The sequence below is a fragment of the Lissotriton vulgaris genome, chromosome 2_2 (assembly GCF_964263255.1).
Source record: "Lissotriton vulgaris chromosome 2_2, aLisVul1.2, whole genome shotgun sequence".
NCBI lineage: Eukaryota > Metazoa > Chordata > Amphibia > Caudata > Salamandridae > Lissotriton > Lissotriton vulgaris.
The window spans coordinates 305,136,472-305,158,121 of NC_141688.1; the positions used below are offsets into that span (position 1 = coordinate 305,136,472).

Here is a 21,650-nt window from a genome sequence, read left to right on the forward strand (position 1 = left end):
AACCATAGAGTCGGGGAGAAACCATGTAGCTTTTCCCTTCGTCATCCATCCCTGATCTGTCTGGACCCCTCCTTGTTCAGTCCATTTCTTGATTTCGTCTGGAGTAGCATGTGTCTGTATGTCGAGTACATCTTGTGTGGGATCCCTGACTGTCATGCAATTCGTCAGTGATGGTACTTCGGTCTTTGTCGTGTCAGCTGGAATGTCTGTATGAGTCTGAGCTGTAAGCTTGGCTGTTCGATCTGCCAGGTCATTACCCTGGGAAATAATGTCAGTAACTTTCGTATGTGCTTTGCACTTCATGATGGCTATGGCTGTAGGCAAGTGTATTGCGTCTAACAGAGCTTGAATGAGGGGACCATGCTGTATCTTGGCTCCATGAGAAGTCAAAAAACCTCTCTCTTGCCAGAGGACACCGAAGTCGTGAACGACTCCGAATGCGTACTGTGAATCTGTGTATATGTTTACTTTCAGGTTCTTGGCTCGTATGCAGGCTTGGGTCAGAGCGATGAGCTCTGCTGCTTGGGCAGACAAGGTATCAATACGATGTGTTTCTATGACTTCAGTTTCAGTAGTCACTGCATATGCAGCCACTAACTCTCCTGTACTTGTTCTCATGCATGAACCATCCACATAAAGTGTCAGGTCTGGGTCGGGTAATGCAATGTCTGTCAAGTCTTGTCTTGGCTTCGTCATGGTGTTAATGACTTCCACACAGTCATGTGGTGTAGGGTCTGCTGTAATCGATGGTAACAGAGTAGCAGGGTTTAATATGTTGCAACGTCTGATCTCTATGTGTGGCTGAAACAGTGTCAGTTCATATCCTGTCAGTCGTGCTATGGTCAAGTGCTGAGTCTGTGTCCTGTTTAAGAGAACTTCCACGGAGTGTGGAACCTGTACTGTCAGGGGATGTCCTAACACTATGGAGTCGCTTTGTCTGATAGCTAGAGCTGTTGCTGCAACTGATTTTAGGCACGCAGGCAGAGCCTGGGCTAATGGATCCAATGTACTAGAAAAATAAGCACAAGGCTTGTGTTTTCCTGCTTGATCTTGTGTGAGGACAGATAATGCTGTGCCATCACGTTCAGTGACAAAAAGTGTAAAAGGTTTGCTGTAACATGGTGTCGCTAAAACAGGTGCTTGACATAGGTCTTTCTTCAATTCATCAAAAGCAAGTGTATGTTCCTGAGTCCAAGGGAGGACAGTCGAAGTCACTGCCTCCTGTGTTGTCAACTGTATGAGTGGCTTTGCTAGATATGCGTACTGGGGAATCCATTGTCTGCAGTAAGAAGTGAGGCCAATGAAGGCCCGTACTTCCTTTTGTGTCTTGGGTTGTGGAAGATGTGCAATCAACTGGATACGATCAGGTGTCAACTGTCTACCCCTCTTGGACAGCAAGTGTCCAAGGTAAACCACTTGCTGGGCACAGAATTGTAGCTTCGAAGGGGACACTTTATGCCCCTTTTCGGCCAGAAAATACAAGACTGTCAGTGATGCACATTCGCAATCACGTTCTGTTCGTGCCGTGATCAAGAGATCATCAACGTACTGGAGCAGGGCAGTGTCAGTAGGCATGTGAATGCTGTCTAGTTGTCGTTTCAGTGCTTGACTGTAAATACTAGGGCTTTCTGTGAACCCTTGAGGAGCACGTGCAAATTTGAAGCTTCGGCCATTTAAACAGAATCCGAAGAGATACTAGCTTTCCGGATGTTAATGTTATGTTATGTTAATAACTTTTATTCGGCGCACAGCTGCCCCAGCGAAGGGGCGTCCTGGCGCCTGATCAAGTACCACAACACAACAAATCGGTGCTGAAAAGAGAAGGGATCAGTCAGCAGAAGCGAACAGATGGGTTTTTATAGCGCGTCTGAAGAGAGTCAGGCTGTTTAGGATGGGGACACTAAAGAAGGCGTTCTTGAGATCAATTACAGTGAAGAACGCAGCTTCGGAATCAATGGCAGTCAATAAGGAAGAAATGTCTGGGACCACTGGGTATTGGGGTATTATGCATTTGTTTAATTCTCGAAGGTCGATCACCAGTCTGTAGACCGGTGGTGCATTCGGGTCAGTTAGTTTAAGAATCGGGATGATAGGAGAATTACACACATTGGAGTCAGTTTCTACAACCACTCCTTTTTTTTTTTTTTTTTTTTTTTTTTTTGAAGACGTTTATTATTGGTCAAAAAGTGCAGTACATATAGCAAAGCCTACAACCCTGCGGGCCGGCTGCAAATAAAAAATCCGTACATTGTCGAGGCAGATGTTTGCAGGGGAGGGCATTATGCATAGGTCTACTTATTGTCCGGCGTGGCGTGCCACGAGTAAATTATACATAACATGCGCTTTTAGCACTCGGCCATCACTGTAAATGACGTCTCATTTTACATTTTAATTATAATTGAACCATTAACTTCTCAACAAAAAATAAACAGTACCGTGCACATCGGTACGTCCCAGTGTGCCTACGGTTTCAGTGCAGCTCCATGCACCCACGGTGCATGCGGCAGCAATGTCTCTTCAACTTGCTTATGCATGCGCTAGGAGCGCATCCGTGTAGGGAGAGAGCTGCGGCCGTCCCGTGTGGTTAGTTGTAAAGCGGGTGGTGAACAGGGTCAGTGAGCGGCGGCGTCCCACCAGCTGTCCGCTTGTTGCACGACATGTGTGGCAATCGCATGTGTCGCCCCTGCGACATTGTCGGTGGGTGCCACCCGCTCCCGTGTTCTTTGCCATGTGTTTAGCCAGGGGTGTCTGTCTGTCGCTATGTGGTAGTGAGTATTCCCGTAGCTGGGAAGAACTGGAATGTGAAACCTTCAACATGGGAATGTGCAGAGGGGGTCAGAAGTAGGGGGGGGGGGGGAAGTGTACTCGTGTGGGCTGTGTCAGGGTTGTGGGGTTGAGAGCAGCGTGCAGGCCATTACGTGGTGGAGAGCCCTCATTAGCGTGGCCGACTGTGTTCGCGGCGTATGTGCCGGGGAGTCGGTGTCGCCCTCGGGGAGGGGAGGGGGGGGGGGGGTGAGCGCGGTGCGCAGCCCTGCCTATGATGTTGTCGCTCGTGGGGGGCCTGCCCGCCTCGGCTGTCGCTGCGCGATTCCCCTGGCCACACCCTCTGTCTGCAGGGACCCCAGGATTTCATCCCAGATGTGTGCAATCGGGAACTGTCTCAGACCCGCTATCTCCTCCCCGCGCAGTGCCGTGCCCTCTGCTTTGGCCCAGTTAACGAAGGATGCATACCAGTGCTTCTACAACCACTCCTTGAGCAATGAGTTCGTCAATAATTTTCAGTAAGGCCACTACAGCCTCAGGTGGTAACTTGTATTGTCGAATTCGGGGCAGTACAACTCCTTGCTTAAGAGTGCCACGGTATGGTGTAATGTGCATACAACCTACATCAGTTGGACCTTGCGCCCATAAATGCTGTGGTATATTCTGCAATCTTGGATCAAAATCTCTTAACACATAATGTCCTTTAAAATCACGTAAAAACAATCTCACTCCTTCCTGAGAACAACAAATCACTGCTCCTAGTTCTTTCAATGTTTTTATACCAAGCAGATTTTCTGGACATGATTTCGTAAGTAACAAGTCAGTAGTACGGGACAATGGACCAACTTCTAGGGAAACTGGCTTTGACACTTCGTTAACAATAGGCTTTCCTGAAAATCCCAGGGAAACATTTCTTGAGCCTGAGAGGGGTGCCCCTGGAACCTCGTCATGACTGATGGTAGTTCTGCTCGCCCCTGTGTCAATCAAAAATTTTCTGTCTTTCCTTAATACCTGACTATGTACATAGGGACCCTCTTGATCTACAGGAACCTCGATAAGGGGCAAGCCAACCTCCCTCTCTAGGCTGTTTCATGAATACTGTTGATAATCGGGGTAATCTGACTGAGCATACTGGTACATTTGTTGTGTAACTTGTGTGGCAGCTATAGGCTGGGGTACGGCTACTGTCTGTTGCGTGTTCTGAGGAGGTTGCGTGTTCTGCGGAACATGTTCCTGTCTTGGAGGACGCAGTCTTTCTTTCGTCTTGCCTGTAGCTATATTGTGTTTCAGGACAGCACATTCATTTATATAGTGACCTGGCTGTTTACAGTAATTGCACGTCCCTTTAACAGGAGCTGCAGATTGACCGGTCGGTGCCATACCCCTCTTCTGACCATCAGCTGGGACAGACTGAGCAACTAGTACTTTCAGTTTTGTGTCTTTTATACGTCTCTGTTTGTGTTCGTGTTCTTCTCTAATTCGGTTCTGGTGGTTCTGTAACATTTGTAACATTTGGGAAGGAGTATTAGCTTGCCAGGTACTCTCAACCTTTAGTACTCTATTTTTAACTTGTGTTAAGGAATTCTCTACTAATTTGGTCACAAACAGATGTGGATACGATTCACTACTTGTTTTCAGGCCGCTATTAATAATGAAACATTTCTCGAATCTGGAATAAAAATCGCTAGTGTCTTCGTCTTGTTTCTGTTTGCAGGCTGAGATAGCATCCCAGTCTTCCTTTTTAGTTGTCAATAACCTCGGCAAGACCTGTACTAATAATTCTGGTAATGCTTTAGCTTTTTCCCCAAGACCAGTACCAGGGACTCGTGTATTTTCTTCGTGTTCTAATTCTGCCGAATCAATCTTTTTCTCTCCCACTTCCCATTCTTTTTCTTTAAGTTTTTCGTAAGTGCCGGCTGGCAACAGTACCTGTAACATTTTAATGATATCGGGATACGTATACTCCCCCATGCGGAGCATGTCCTTTAATTCTCGGTGGAACCCTGCTGGATCTTTATCATGACAGGGCACTAATTTTTTCATTTCCAGTAATTCCATTTTCGTCAAGGGTGTGTATACGAATACTCGTTCAAGCTCACCACCTGTTGTCCGGACGGGATGAACTTCTCGTAAGGGATTCTGTCTGTCTATGTAAAATGTTTTCCTTACTGGGGGTGGAACAGGAACGAAATGTGGAGTCAGGAAAGTCCTGTATTTGTGTCGCTGTTCTAGAATGACATTAATTAAATCGGTACCTAGGCCTCTCCATCTACCTAGGAGAAACTCTTCCAATATATTATATAGGGGACCTGGATCAGAATGCTGACTTTCATACGATGTAATAAGATGTTGAATCATGTACATACCAGCTAGTCGCTGTTCGTCTGGGGAAAGATTCAAAAATGTTTGCGCTACTATGTCATCTTTATATACACTAGTATTGCCAGCCCATTGGACTGCTGACCGGGCTAGTTCCTGTTCATGCATGGTACTAGGTTCACTGTAACCTATTCGTTGTTTCAGTACTTTATCAGTGACTTGGAATAGATGCTCAAGAGAACATTGTTCTGGTATGGGAGAAAGAAAACTTTTCTTACATTCTGGGCGTATGGGTTTGTCAAAGGGTCTCGCCCTACCTACGTACGCTATTCTGTTTGGGTTTTCAGTTGCTATATCATCGTCTTCTGAGGCTTCATCCTCTTTCTCGGTTTCGTTCTCGTCGGCCTGTGCCAAGGCCCGTTCTTTCTCACGTATGTCAAGAATTTCCTTACGGATTTTTCCTGTACATTGACTCCACACTACTTTGTTTATCATGCTTTCCGACCGCTATGTTATCACTCCAATCTAACATACGTTTAGTTATTTCTCTGTGCGGTTGATCTTGTTCCCCGATCAAACAATTTATCAAGAACTGTAAAACCATGCGTTGAGTTTCCACCTTTCTGTGTGCCATGGCCTCCTGTATACTTTCTGGTCCCTCCCCCGTTCTAATGAAGTGATATATCTTATCTAATTTCTCTCTCATGCCTGGTAAAGTGATCAAATAATCTGCAACGCGCCTTAATTGTAGTGAGTGTAAGACCAATGAGTCCTCACCCGGTACTGGATCGTATATACAATCAGTAAGGTTCTTTCTAAGATTTGCGTATGTTGCCTTTGGCGTTTGTTCCAGTGCTAAGTCTCGTAATGATATTCGTTTTACTTGAGGAGGGGTGGAGAAAGCCCCTCCCGCGGCTCCTAGATGTGAGCCGCCGGGGCTTGCAGGATGCACTGGCACTGGTAATATGGGTGCTGGTAAAGTAGGTCTGGGAGATGTAGGTTGGTCCTGGGTTACAGGTGGATTAAAAGGATTGCCAGGACCAGTGGCAGCAGAAACAGTGGGGGGAATCGTGTCATTAACAGGGTTGTGAGGATGAATATTTGGAGGAGGATTTGTATTTGCATACTCTGGGACAGTGTCATCTAAGTAAGATGAAAGGAAAATTTCCGCTGCGGTCTGTTTATGACGGAGTTTAGTTGGGACCAATGGTGGCGGTAAATTACGGGGTACTTCCGGGGTAGCCTTAGGTAGGCCTTCGGCGAGAAGGGGGTACATGCCTTTCATAAGGGCATTCTTTGTCTGTCTGATTGTTCTGCTTTAACTCGTTCACCTTCTTCTAGTAGTTCTTTTTCTTGGGCTTTTTCTGATGATTCTCTACTTTTCTCTGCTTTTCTAATTTCTTTCTCTGTTCTTCTATGCGCTTCTTTACGCCACAATTCTATGGCATCTTTCTGGGATTGTCTGGCTTTCTTTTTCCAAAGTGCTTCTTCTACTCTCATGATGCAATCAGCATCCCATGTCCCTGAGACAGGCCATCTATATTTCTCTTCCAGATCTTTGGTGTAGTCAACCCACAAGTCTAAGTACAGTATGGCATCTAAGCCATGTTTATGGTACATAAAATGTTCGGGAGTGTCCCTAGGCGGGACGGGAACTGCTTCTTCGAGTATCCCTTTCCTGGTTCCTATCTGACGTAATTTCAAAAACAGCGGCATATTTGAACTTACTAGAACGTGAACACAATAAACACAGTAATGAATTGCAAACAATCATTCATACCACGACATTAAACACATTAAAAACATTTCGGACAGATACTACCTGGTACATAGAAAAACATAATTCTGAAAATCTCGAGAGACAATACTAGAATACTGAATTACTGGATGCACTGCTAAAACAGTACAGACATACCGGTCCCATAAAGAGACACGTCATACCGTATCCACCTAAGTGAACACGTCTGGACCGGGTCTGCGTACCCAGACCCGTCTGGACCGGGCACAAATTAATGAACCCGTCTAGATGCGTTCCCAACAACGGTACTCACCGGGAAGCAAAACTGAAGGCCTCGGAAACTCGACTGGACTGGACTGCTACGGCGTCTGGCTGCTACTACGCATGCGCTTCGGAACAGGTGGGCCTCCGGATACCTCGGACCTTGCTCTCTCGGCTTGGGCTCTGGTCGGGACTCTCCGCATTCCTCACCGCCTCGTCTGGATGCCGGACCGCAGTCTCCGTCTCCTCAGTGGGCCTGAGGGAGTTAGCAGGAAAACCCGCGAGTGTGCACAGAAAGGGGTCCGTCACGGCTGTAGAAGGGGTCAGGGGCCTGCGTTACATCGCCGGCGCGTGGGGAAGGGGAGGGGTACCTATTCGGGCGCCAGATTATGTGGTAAATAAAATTACCGGGACTATTTTTCTATACATTAATTGACAATAAGGATAGCTCAATAAATGAGAGGCAGAGTCCGTGGTATCTGAGTCATACAGGCTTTAATTAAGTGGCTCGAGTCACTGGACATCGGGTTCCATCACCACTAAGGTTCAGGAAGGGATATTCAACGTTTTATTAACATCACACGTTATATATAGTAAAACTGAACAGTTGCATTGAATACAGTAGGCGTAACAAGTGAAAAAGAGAAAGATAAGAACACATGGGCGTAAAAGAAGGCGTGTACAGGGGTGTACACGGAGGTGTGTGCTGGAAGCGTCACAGAAGTGTCATAGGTGGGTGGATGCATAGAGAAAATCTGCAGGGTCAGCAGAAACCTTTACCACATATGCGCGCGCAACTGAGCATGACGTGGTATTGACGTGTAACTGGGGAGAGCTGGGGGGCTTGACTTTAGCACTAGTAGAGGAGTCTGGTGTCTGGGATGTCAGAACGACCTGCACCTATAGCATATCTGGTATCTTGTGTTTGGAGGATGTGTTGTCTGAAGTAAAAGGTCTCTCTGGCAGAGGCCGTTCAATACTGAATGCTAGTGCGTGCATATGGTTCTCTATGCAATGTACGGGGGCCATGGGCCTACCATGGTAACGGGTGCAGTACATTACTTGTAAGGAGACAGGACGGCCGGGCCCTTTGCTCTGCAGGCTGGAATATGTTTACCTATTTCACTAGACTGGAATGTGTTTTTGCGGAGGCTGAGCAGATAACTGTAGGCAAAATACCGTCTTGGCAGGCAGGCCAGGCCGAGCCGGGCACCGCTTCGCTGGGCAGGAAGTAAGGTAGAGGTCAGGGAGGCATACCTAAACTGCAGCTTTCAGAGACAGAAGAGGCTCGGAGCCTCAATTTAGGGCCTGGCTCGACTGAGCCAGAAAAACGTGGAAAAAAACGTGTGCTTTGCAATATTTAAAAGTGCACCATGTAAATGTATTGGAAACGTAGGCCCTAATGCGGAATCGGTACTTTATACATGGAGGGCTCACTAACTGACATGCTAACATTAGACGGAAATGCAGAGGCATTATCATGGCGGGCACGGGAAGGGAATTACATGACATACATGGGGCACGGGTGCATGGATAGGGTGCGAGTGGGGGTCACACTGACTACCTAAAAATTTCTATTTCCTCAAAGGCGCCGGCGGCGTCGGGGTCGTAGCCCCCGACCCACTAGGGCCCCCAGACGGGTTCACTGGGCCCGAAGGCGCCGCAGAACCCGTCGGAGGAGAAAGGGACCTCATGGCCATGAGGAAACGCTCGATCTCCTCCGGCGTCGCGTTCAGCCCAGGGACCAGGGGGTATGGGGCCGAACGCAGCGCCCGCGACTCCCGAGGAGCCGCGTGGGCGGTGTCACCCGAACCCCCAGCCACATCGCGCGAGCGTCAGGAGGGGGGGGGGGGGGGGAGTCAGAAGAGCGATGATGTCTCTTCGACTTCTTATGTTTCTTACCTGACAACTTGGACCCGGAGGAGTGGCGCCGACTCCCGGGGCTGTGACGGCTCCGTCCCCGCGACCTGTCCCTCGACCTCCCGTGGGACCGGGACCTCACACGGCGCGGGGCCGACTGGCGGATTTCGAGTCGCCTGCGGGACCGCTCCCGCCTGGCCTTCCTCGAAAGGGCCCGACAGTCGGAGCAGGCCTCGTCATCATGGTCGACGCCCAAACACATCAGGCACAAGCGGTGGGGATCCGTGATCGACATGGTACGGTCGCACTCGTCGCAATGCTTTAATCCGGGCATCCCTAACGGCACCGTCCGAGTCGTAAGACTTCGAAATTGATCAAAAGATCTCAAAAGTTTAGTCAAAAAGTGACTAGGGAACTGCTCTTTCCAGATCTGCGCTGGCTGGCGCGGAAAAAAAGAAGAAGAACTGACGTCAGCACGCGGAGGCGGCGTCTAAGTACTCCGACGACGTCATCACGGCGCCCACGACGCCGACGACGGACGCGGAGCCGCAGACGACGCCTACCGGCGCGCAAGGGTACTGCTACGCAAAACTTTCCGGGTCCAGTCTGACGCCTGGGGATATTCTAAGGTAAGGAATCTATCACTAACGTGTCTCTTTCAGATATGCACTGACACAGAACTGGAAGAGATGTTTCAAAGTATCCACTTGATGTCTGAATGTATGCTGACATATCAACATATCACTATCTTTAATGTTGTTTCCTGCAGGCGGTAACAGTAGAGATAGTGAAATGTTGATACAAAAGTTCAAAATTTCATATATAGGCCCGCAAAGAGTGGATGCTTGCTGATGATGCCTGAAGCTGTATAGATACCAGTCAGGAATCTTAGATGCGGTCTTGCTTTGGCCTAAAAAATACCACTCCCTCATGTTGGCCCAAACACGACAAAGCAGGAGACATAAAACACAACAACACCTAGAAAGGGGCTTCACTTTACAAAAGTGAAACACATCAAAAACTCTTTTTAGAATGAGGCTTGGCGTTTTATTTATGCAATGCTCTCTAACAGAAAGGTTTCCCCAGATGGCAAATGAACAATATTCAAAAGTATATTGTAATATATATTTATATGCAAGCAATAATAATACACTTGGTTAATGCAACTGTTAAATGCATGAATAATAATAATGAATAATCAAGCTGCAAATAATACTGGACGTCCTGCTAGAAATCAGAAAGATATATACACTAAATACATCAAATGATTACTTTAGATGTGCACTCTGACTTACTCACACATCACAAAGAAAACACCTCAATTGATCATAGCCACTGGCCACACTTCACAATGACGCAAACCAAGAATCAAACACTTTACCTGGTGCAATCTTCAGCCTGGCTCACTCCAAACTGGGGAATTAACAGCCGTAGCTAGGAGACTCAGCAACCAGATGCTTGCACAGAAGGTGCATCCACCGTTCAGGCTCCCAAACATATAGTTTCTAAGTCAACAACCCTCGGCTTCATAGTCTCAAAACACACTAGAAGGTTTGAGAGTCTTTCCTTCTGCGCCAAGGAAACCTACTGGAATTTGCCACCTTCCATGCAAGCATTCCAGGGCAAAAGGAGTTCCTACATTCCCTCTACATTCTCACATGTTCCAGCCTTTATCCTAACGAAACTTATGAAAGCCTTCGGTACATTAAACAAGCACTTTGCAAAAAACAAAACAACATTGAACGTGATTAACCCAAACAATTTGCAAATACTCTGAGGGCCGGTCTGGGCACACAGTAAAGCTCAAGCAAGGCAGAGTCACAATTCAGGATTACATGAGGCCATGTCAAAGCCAATAGTAAGAGCTTCATGATACTTCCCAATGTACAACACAATGCACATTTGTGCAACACTGCCTAAAGCATCACACTCTTCATCTCTCAGTGTACAACATAATGCACATGTTTGCACCACTGCTCATAACACTGTACTGTGAGACCAAAAAGTACATTTCACGCCACTCTCTCTCTCTCTCTCTCTCATGCTTTCAAATGCACATCCCACACGTTCTGCTTTTGGCAAGCTGTTCTACTCTGTCAGCTCCCACTTTAAGACTGCAAGATTACATGAAAGAAACCATCAAGGGAAAAAGGCATATACCGGACGTCGTATATTCGTGCTGGGGTAAAGTAAAACACCAAAGTATATTAAAATGATGGAGTCAAAGGTCATCACGTGGTCTCAAACCATAAGTGTGCTTGTAGCACTACACATGCCAAGGACAAAATGTTTGGAACTATTATCCCCAGACTGACAGCATAGACGATACTGGGCCTAAAGGTAGTGATATGTTGATACAACAGTGCAGAATTACATATATAGGCCGGTAAAGAGTGGATGCTTGCTGCTGAGGTTGGGGCTGCGTATGTACCCTAATTCATCGATTTTGGTAATGCTTGGAGCTGCAGAGATTCTAGTCAGGCTTCTTAGATGCCAAGGACAAAATGTTTGGAGCTATTATCCCCAAACTGACAGCATACATGATACTGGGCCTACATTTCCTTTACTCTTTCGTAGAGGTAAACACATGGCGCTTGCTTCATGCTCTGCTATACAGGACATTATGACCCTATTGTAAAGGACCTACTGGCAATAAAGACTCTGGGACGGTGAGGAGATGAAGAAAATGTCCCTGGCAATGGATCGGAGAAGCAGATATTATTTAATTAGGTACCCCATTTTATTTAACAATTCTTTTTTATGGAAAACATAACATACCTTGCATACCAGATAAAACAGCAATTAAGATTACAATAGTTATAGACAGTGCCATATATTAATATCCTGGGTAATGAGGAAAAATATGAAATAATTTGGGAAGGAAGAAAAGGAACGGATTTGGATGTAAGAGGAACACCTGAACAAGTTCTGTTTCACAATGGAGCGTCATATTTGAATTATAATAAATAACTGTCCTGAAGCGGTGCCTCAACAAAAGCTAAGAGGAAAATCCTCAAAACAGAGGGTCTGATTCATAAACTGTACTTTGTAGTACGTTTTTAGTACAACAAATGCCTATACTTATGCATGAAGAGCTTTTGGCCCTGACTGCAGAGTGTCGGCACACGTAAGTAAAGGTTTTAGCAGTAAACGTGGGAAGGACACAGGAGAGTGGTAGGAAAAAGGGAAAAACTTACTCCAAATGGAGATGGGATCATGGAGGAGTAAGATTGGCTTAGGGAAGGTCAGGATGGTGTTTAGAGAGGGACATCACCACCCACATCAGAATAAGCCAATTGCTTCACTCTGGGGCTGGAAACACGAAACTCATACTTTTGTTGCAAGCTTACACTCTGAGGGGTCGATTATGATGGCGGTGAATCTGCATCCTCCGGGCCAGTGGAAGCCACCGCCGGCCCGGAGGATGCGGATTCACTGCCGCGGTCCATGAAAACACCCACCGCCAGATTATGATGGCGGTGGGATCAGCGGCGTACGGCAGGTCCGTCCGCCACTGATCCGCGGGATGTGGACCACAATATGGTGGCGGTGTCTGCAAGACACCGCCAGCCATATTATGATGGGTGCGGAGACATGCTTTTCCGCGGCGGATATTCTGCCGTGGAAAAGCATGTGGACCTTGGCTTCTGGGGGCCCCTTGCGGGCCCCTAGGATGTTGGGGGGTGCACATGGGGGGTACCTATGGTACCCCCCTGCATGTGCATGCACTTAGCGGCAGGCACCGAGCGGTGCCTGCCGCTTTGTTCATGCATATGCAAAGCATGCATTTTTTACTTTGCGGCGGGTGCTGCTTTAAGCAGCATCCGCCGCAATGTTAAATATACAGGATGCATCCTAATGGGCCTCTGAGTTTGTGGATATTGAATGTAGTAAAGTTACTCTAAAATGTAAACTTACTCAAAAGTGTAAGAAAGCTTTGTGAATCAAGCCCGGAGTGGCTATGTTATAAACATCTCACAACAGTGAAGCAAATTTGTGGGGAGAGCTGAGGAGCAGCGTAGCCTCGCCCCAAAGATGTGCATGAGTCCCACACTAGGTTCGGTGGGACTCTAAAAAGATAACCCCCCAAAAGTTTTCCCTTGTTTCAAAGCCTTCTTCTGCTGGAACTTTTGTTCTTCAGCGCCTGAACAATGCGTCCTCTGGGGGCAAAGAGAATGGCTGCACCCAGTTGTGGCCTGAAAGTGGTTCATATGAGTTTTCATATTCACATACATCCTCTAGGGGTGCCTTACCTCCTGCGTTTGGGGTGCTGTGTCACGAACGAGGGAGATGGAATGAGAGGTACTACACCACCCGGTTTTATTTTTTCTATCAATGAAGACATCTGATATGGGAGAACATCTTATGCAATGTTGGGATAACTGACTCATGAATTGTACAAATGAAATGAAGTCCTGAGGGATGAAACGCGTTGTCTCGGCTGATTGGCATTTACTTGATAAAGAGAATCAATAAAGTTGGCTTTGAACACATATGCAAGACTTCCAAAATACTGATTTCAATTGAAATAACTCCATTGAACTTTGTGATACAGGGAACTTTTCCAGTGCTCAAATTGAGTGACACTTGTGTGACTTTGGACGCTCCTTTTTCAGCTGTTGTACTAATGTTGAAATCGAGTGTGGCTCCTAAGCAGTGGGGTTCTGAAAAGTTGAGCGGAATAATAATACACAAGTGCAACAAAAGATGGTCCACAATGCTGATGTTAAGTTTCTTACTTGGCATTTGCAAACCTCCGGTCCAGTACTATTTCCTGTTCTAGTGCTATTTACTTCATCTATTTTCAATGTTGTGTCAATGCCCTGGACTATCCAATATCTTGAACACTGATTAGAGATGGAGCTAAAGTCTTCTTGACATTTAAGATCATCACTAAAATTGACAGGTGTCTTTCTGATTTGTAAGCGTAAGCATTGGGGTTATCTTTCAGATAGCCTGTCATCAAATGTTCATGTAACTGTTATGCATATTTATTTATTTTTAATGTTCGAGTTTGTCAATTGGTTTGAAGGTTTGAAGGGCAGAGTTTAGACTAACTACCACTGACTCCAAAAAAGAGGAATTAATAAATTGTTTACGTATGAATTCGTCTGTGTAGGACCGTGTAGGCTTCTTGTTCTGACATTGCATATGAAAGAACCCACCAGAAACCCAGGAGCTGCGTGAATTTTACTGTAGTTTTAGAAAAATTCCGAACAGTGTCTGACTCCTTGCTGGAGCAGGTCTGTGCCTCAACAGGGAGCCAGACACTGTTTTTTTAATTAGACTACGTAAACAATCTAAGCAGAATCTAACACCTTTGAGGGTCGCAAACGTGTATTTCTGTGCCCTAGAGAGAAGCCATACATCTTTGCATGTCTCAGTATTACGTATAAATGGCAACCTCACCTTATAAAATATTATGTGAAGTAAAGAGCGTGGGAAATTCAGATGTGAATATCATTCATCTGAAACATCAGATCCCCGAATTTTAGTTTTTTTTTCTAGGCAATGACATGTGCATCCCTATAAGTACATTTTGATTTCCAGTAACACATTGCATGCTCATATGGTATTCTCTCCTTTCTTGTCATACAGTGTAACATCGTCGTCAAAGGCCCAGAGATGCTGTCTGATTCTCTGTCACGTTAACAGCAAACAGGCTCCTCATCGACTTTGTTGACAGCTGTCTATCAATATACCTGTAAAATTGATCTTCCTGGTATGAGAACCTGTTCTTGGGACATCAGAGGACACTATCTGAAGTGGAGTCTACGATTGTCACACTTAATGCATGACATATCTGAAGTAATTAAAATTTCTCTCTGTGGTAAATCTAAGTGGTTAAGGACTACCCTACAAACAAACTTTCGAGACAGTGGACTTTTTTCTTTGCTCATCCTAGGATAACCCTACCCTAAAGGTTAGCCATTGTCTACGAAGGTAATTTATATCCTTTTAAAAAAAAGAAATAGTAAAGAGATGATCAAGCCTCTGTACCATACAGTGTCAACAAATGAGTCAAATGAAATACTCACAGATGGCATCCTTGAACAAACAACCGCTTGTACCCTCTATTGTGCCAAAAGGTATACCCCCTACACCAATAGAACTGGAGAAAGGTATTGCTGAATACATGAAGCCAAGGATACCAGTTGTTGTGCAGGCCCCGTCAAGTAATTTTTCATTCCCACTCCAGCCTTTAAAACGCATAGAGGGAGCTGTCAACAACCAGAGTCAATCTCATCTCTGGAAAACCCCTTTCCGGGCCAAGTTTCAAACATTGACTGGATCTGAACCCATAGAAAAGTAATGTGGGGCTCTCAGCGTTCTGCACTGTCACATGTCTCCCTTGATGTGCAACTACATCTGTTTATAGCCTGAATTATCCTGCTGATAAATCTAGCATTTTGTGCCTGAACTCACCTTCTCTTAATTAGGTTTAGCAAACGTCAGTCCTTAGTTCATCCTCCAGCACATCTGGCATTGTTCCTTGGGATCCTAGTCGGAAAGGCCAAGCCTCCTCGTGGACTCCTATCTCTCGACGGCTCAGAAGGTTGCTGTGACAGTAAATAATGGATTCCCTAATGTACAAGTCACTTCAAAAAGTTTCAATGACTTAAAGAATACATACCAAAAATGTACCATGCACAGACAGGTTTTCTGTGGAAAATACATACATAATTCTCTCTTTGTATGTGCAATTGGGTCCTAATTAAGTCAGCCCATATCCTAATAAAAACTAGAACAGCAATTTGAACGACTAAAAATTATAGTAAGTAGCAAGTCCAACAGTCAGACATCACTGAGAAAAACAAAGTATCTTCAACCATTAACTTATTTCTTGGCTGGCACAAGGACTGTTTATACTACGATTGTTTCATAAATGTTTTTTTAAATTATGCTAGTGTCACAAGAAGAAATGCATCCCTATTCCCATTCCGATGAAATCTGCTTTGCTCATCTTCGCCCTCATCATCTTTTTAAGGCCAGCTAAAACCCTGCTGGTGTGAGGCCTCATTATTAGGCCCATCCTTTTTGCATCCTATAGAAGACGCCCATATCCAATATCTATTCTGTTATGTGAACCTCAGTGGCACTTTACAAATGTGTAAGATTAGTTTGAGCAAACTTTCTTAAGGTCAGTCCTGCACATGATTAAAAGATAGGAGGATAATCAAAAAGACCAACAACATCAACATTATTTTGCATCTTCTGCTGTCAAGAAGTCATGTGCATTCTTTGTGACTTTGAAACAAATACAGACAACTATGAGTAACGTGCACAGATCTTGTTGGCAGTCATAGGTTCAGAAAGATGTTGCCACTGAGGTGCAGATATAAAAAATTGGGATGCCGAGCATTCTCCTCAGGATGTGTAGAGAAAGTTTAACTGATAAAGAGGCAGAACTCCAGCAGTTAATTTCATCCTAAAAATGTGATTGAGCGGAGCGTGAATACACCACTGTTTCATTATGGAAGGAATAAAGTTCCCTTTCCTCTGGTAGTACTAGTGTAATCTTCCCAAGAAGGCAATGATGCAACTAAGGAAAAAGTGAGAATACTCATGGACCTCTTTGCCTCTCAAGAAATGAATTGTTCATAGTTCTTTGTTTCTGTTTCTAGTGACAACAAACACTAATCTTAAATATCAATTTTCAACAGTAAGTTAGAATAGTTCATCTATACTTCTTTACCATGATGATACTATGCAAGTTGCTATCTTGCAGTCTACATGTTGCAGGCTGAGATCTTTGTATTTCTATTTCATCATATAACTTTCCAGGCAAGACTTGCACTGTAATAGATAGTTTGATAACGCCATTTTAAGAGTCTTTAGAGTCCAAAATGTGGCACTCAATACAGTTATCGAAACAGCAAACTAGTCCTGGAGACTCTTAATGTCTTTCTGGTATAACAATGTATTAATTTCAAAACTTCATGACCAGTACACCATACATATCCTGACACTGGGCTTCCAGGTGTAGGATCCAGAACATCCAAGCGTACATCACAAACTACATTTTGTGCTTTCGGTCAGCCTGCATAGTTAAAGTGTCACATTTTCACCAAACTAGAATGGGTGACCAAAACTTTTATAGCTTCCATCCAACTCGCCAACAGTATAATTTGACCTAAGACTATACACTAACCTTTTTCAAATTTATGAAGAATCTCAAGGCCTGGCTACTAGATCAATAAACATGTTCTCGGGTGTCACCTCAAACTAGTTTAATAACCAAAGTAGGTTCCAAATCCCCAAAAATAAAGAACTAATATTGCCATAGAATGTCCACTCACAAAAACATAAGTTCAAAAAAAGTGGAAATCAGATACCTGATTTTATAAATAAACATGAGCCCAGTTGATACCTTCTCCACCTATATGAACCTCAAGAGAAGAATATAGGGCCCATTCAACTCAATCACAAAAAACAAACAAATCTCAATCGCCTCACTGCATCACGAGTGGAAAGTGCCGTTACCCAACAATCATCTTTTAATATGAAGCCCAAAGAATGAAACTCTGGACACCATCCACCTCACTCTATATCATTAAATGTTTAGAAGCAGAAAAATGTAGAAACCAAATCAATGCATTCCACAAAAGGAGCAAATCAATTTCCAAAAGCAGATGCATTTACAAATATAACCCATAAATCTCGGAGCAGGAACAAATAACACCACAATAGTATCTAAGATATAAATCCAGTAGCACAAATAGCTCAAAACAAACCACAGAATACTACAAAAAACATATGTCATAGCTCAAAAGCAGAAATGCCTGAAACAATACTACGTTCTGCTAATATATTTGTGGAACACCAAGAGCACATAAAACCTTCACACATTCTCACAGTAGACAAGTACACGTCTGCGCACTGGCACACATGAAACAAGAGTATCTTGAACTCTCAATGACTAACATTAGGAGCATTTCTATCACAAGCTTGAGAGAGATCAGCTCAATCCTTTAAAAAAGGTTCTCATAAACTACCCAATCTTCTCTGGGAAACGTATTTTTAGATTGATTCATTTTCATCATTTAATCTCTCAATTTCTCAAATTTGTATACATTTTTATACTTTTACTTTATTTCTCTAAATCAGTGCAGACCTAAAAGTGAAACACTTCTTGGATGTAGAATAGTTCGATGTTAAGTGCTTAACTGAAGACAATGGTAGAAAACAAAGAATGGCTGGCACATGACCTCTGCTCCAAAGTATAAAATGTTTCTCTGTTTCTTACTATGTATGTATGTATGTATATGGCATACCCTAATAACCTGCAATACCCACAGCATTCTGCCACAAATGCTGGGCCTCCCAAACACCATCTTCTACCCTTGCTGCATCACCCTCTCTTCAAAGCTAAATGCACTCAAACATGGGGATGAATCACTGCCCTTTTTTGCTGCCGGGTGTTATCTAATTGAGACGATTAAAAAAAGCAACTTTCAATTTTCAGTGGCTATTTGCTTTCTGTGAGGTTAGTAATCAGTACACCAATAAACCATTTATTTATTAAACATTTTAAAGTGACATGCATTTCTTTATAAAATGATCGTCTGCGCAACACCGTACCCTCTCTCGTTCGATCTGTAAGTCTGAATGGAGATGTATGAAAAGTGGCACGTGTATTGCAGCAGGAGAGTGTTTTCCTGCAGCTTTAATGGGTGTACATTCTTGACTTGCAAACTACATGGTCTGGAATAATTAGGCTATATGTTAACTAACAGAATATAGCCTTTCTGGATTTTATTGTGTGAAAGTAATTGTGTTTGTAATGTTGCTCCCGTGGGGCTCAGATGTGCCATGTCTCCAACCTAAACACACCAGTCAGGGGCGTAGCTAGAGCCTGGGGCTATCTCTCAGATTACCGCCCCTTGGGGGGGAGGTGAGGGGGTGGGTGCTGGGGTAAAAGGACGGTGAGCACTTGAAAGATGTCCGAGAGACACGTAGTATTGCTGCTAATAGTTACCTCGATCATGCAAGTTACATGCACATACATGACATGGTCAAAGATAAGGCAAAAGCTGCCAGATCCCAGACACACATTAGATGATCTTCATTGTGCACATACTAATAAATGAAATTAAAAGCAGTTCTTAATGAACATTTGTTTATGTGCGCTTTCCACAAGGCCTTGGCACCTGGATAGACATCCTTTTATGGAGCTGCTAGAACGTCTGCAGTAATTATGTTTCATTAATCCTGGACCTAGATTTTGTTTTCCATTTTATCTGCTTAACAGTTACAATAATTCAAAGACCATTTATAAAAGTTTTAAGTGGCACTAGTAGTTTACTGCAGAATTATAAGTCAAAATGCCATTTTGAGTAAGTCAGATAACTTTTCCTTGGCTAACATCAGGATAACCCTACATCTCATTTGTTTCGCAAGACGTTACTTACTCGTGACTGCGATTGAAGTAAAAAAACAGAAGCTTTATATTATCAATGCTATGTAAAAACATTACGGTACAAAAGGAGGTGGTGATGGACGGAGCATCTGAATCAATCAAACACTCACACCCAGTTAAAAGATCTGGGATTAATCCATCACCGTTCTTTAGCCCACTCTGCCACCCCAGTTCAGACATGGCTATATGCAAATCAGTCTGACCCTGTGCCTCATGGGAACAGTCCAGCCCAAACTGCCTAGCCATGTCTTCCCTGGACCGGAAACAAGCTTCCGAGGACCGGTTTCTGGCATTCCAGCCGTCTTCAGCCCGGCTTGCTTGAATCCAGTGGCAAAGTGAGCAAGGGACTCACGTCTGAGCATACCCTGCCACACTTATGGCGGCCAAAAGCGGTACAAAAGGGGGTGGTGATGGACGGAGCAACAGAATCAATCAAACACTCACACCCAGTCAAAAGATCTGGGTTTAATCCATCACCGTTCTTTAGCCCACTCTGCCACCCCAGTTCAGACATGGCTATATGCAAATCAGTCTGACCCTGTGCCTCATGGGAACAGTCCAGCCCGAACTGCCTAGCCATGTCTTCCCTGGACCGGAAACAAGCTTCCGAGGACCGGTTTCTGGCATTCCAGCTGTCTTCAGCCCGGCTTGCTTGAATCCAGTGGCAAAGTGAGCAAGGGACTCACGTCTGAGTATACCCTGCCACACTTATGGCGGCCAAAAGCGGTACAAAAGGGGGTGGCGATGGACGGAGCATCTGAATGAATGAAATGAATCTTGTCCTGCGCAAACTTTGCCCAATGGGCGTCAAGGCGCCTACTTCAAATAATACAGCTCGCCGGATCGAACAGCATTCTCTCATTGGTAGGCTCTAATGAAGCACCAAGTTTTAAGGGCCTTTTTAAACAAATCAATTAAGGGTAAGGTTTTAATCTCAATTGGAAGAGAGTTCCATAGCTGAGGAGCGGCAACAAAAAAAGCTCTCGCTCCCCATCTGGTAAACCTAGTACGGGGCACTACAAGTTGAAGTAGCCCGGCCGATCGAAGACATCTTGTTGGAACATAGCGGATGAGCAGGGTACCGAGTGCGTCATCAGGGCCAGCCGCAAGTGCTCTGTATGTAAGACATAGGATCTTAAAAGAGATTCTATACTGGACAGGGAGCCAGTGAAGGTCTCTCCTAGCAGTCGTGGCCGATGATGCCATAGGAAGGGCCAGAACAAAGAGCGCTGCAGCATTCGGCACGATTTGCAGTCGATGAATAAGGCCCTTGTTGGACTCCACATACAAAGAGTTGCAATAATCGAGCCTGGATCCAACAAGAGCGACTGCGATCTGTTTGCGCGCCTGGAGGGAGAGATAATTACGAATTCTATTTAGGATCCTAATAACACCCCAGCACGTGGCCACGGTCCTATTCACTTGGAGCGTCATAGAAAGTGAAGTGTCAAAGACAACACCGAGATTTCTGGCTGATTGGGAGGGAGTGGAGAAGGTGCCAAGAGATGAAGGCCACCACTCGCTCGACCAAACATCTTGGTCTTTCCCGAAGACCAAGACCTCTGTCTTGTCGCCGTTTAGCTTTAGGGAATTGATGATCATCCAATCTGCCACATGCTGCATGCATGTCCTAAAGCTAAGGGCGGATGTACGGACAGAGGAGTGAGCCAATGATACCATGATCTGGATGTCGTCTGCGTAAGACACCACCTCCATCACCTGCAGATCTTACTAGTCTAGCAAGGGGGGCCACATAGATATTGAACAGGGTCGGACTCAAGGCCGACCCCTGTGGCACCCCACATTGCAATGACTTAGCAGGGGAGAGGAAATTTCCAAGCATTACTCTCTGTTCTCTGCCATGGAGAAAGGAGTTAAGAAGACTCAGGGCCGGCCCAGTGATCCCTGCCTCCCTAAGCCGAGATGTTAGGATGGCGGGAGACAGGGTATCGAACGCGGCCGTGAGATCCAATAGGACCAGTACTGTGGTTTGGCCACTGTCCACTTTGCAGCGAATGTTGTCTACCACAACAGTGAGAGCGGATTCAGTACTGTGATGTTTTCTGAATCCGTGCTGCGTGTTATCAAGGTACTCACTGGTCTCAAGAAAGGTGGAAAGATGAGTGTTGAGGTGTGCTAATATTTTTGCCGGGGCAGGGAGCAATGAGATAGGCCTGAAGTTTTTAAGAAGGCCAGGATCCAAAGACGTTTTTTTAAGGAGAGGCTTCACAATAGCCTTCTTCCACACTGGTGGAAAAGAACCCTGGACAATGGCCCTATTCATGACTT

At 45.0% G+C, this 21,650-nt stretch overlaps 1 protein-coding gene across 1 annotated transcript in view; it reads left to right on the forward strand.

Annotated features, from left to right (window-relative positions):
• Positions 1–18,433, forward strand: part of LOC147729357 (astacin-like metalloendopeptidase) — a 531,217-nt gene extending 512,784 nt beyond the window's left edge. The window contains exon 13 of the mRNA XM_086959628.1: positions 14,540–18,433. Within this exon, the coding sequence (XP_086815754.1) occupies positions 14,540–14,544 (5 nt within the window). The 3' untranslated portion in view covers positions 14,545–18,433. The remainder of the gene's footprint in view (positions 1–14,539) is intronic.
• The last annotated feature ends 3,217 nt before the right edge of the window (positions 18,434–21,650 follow it).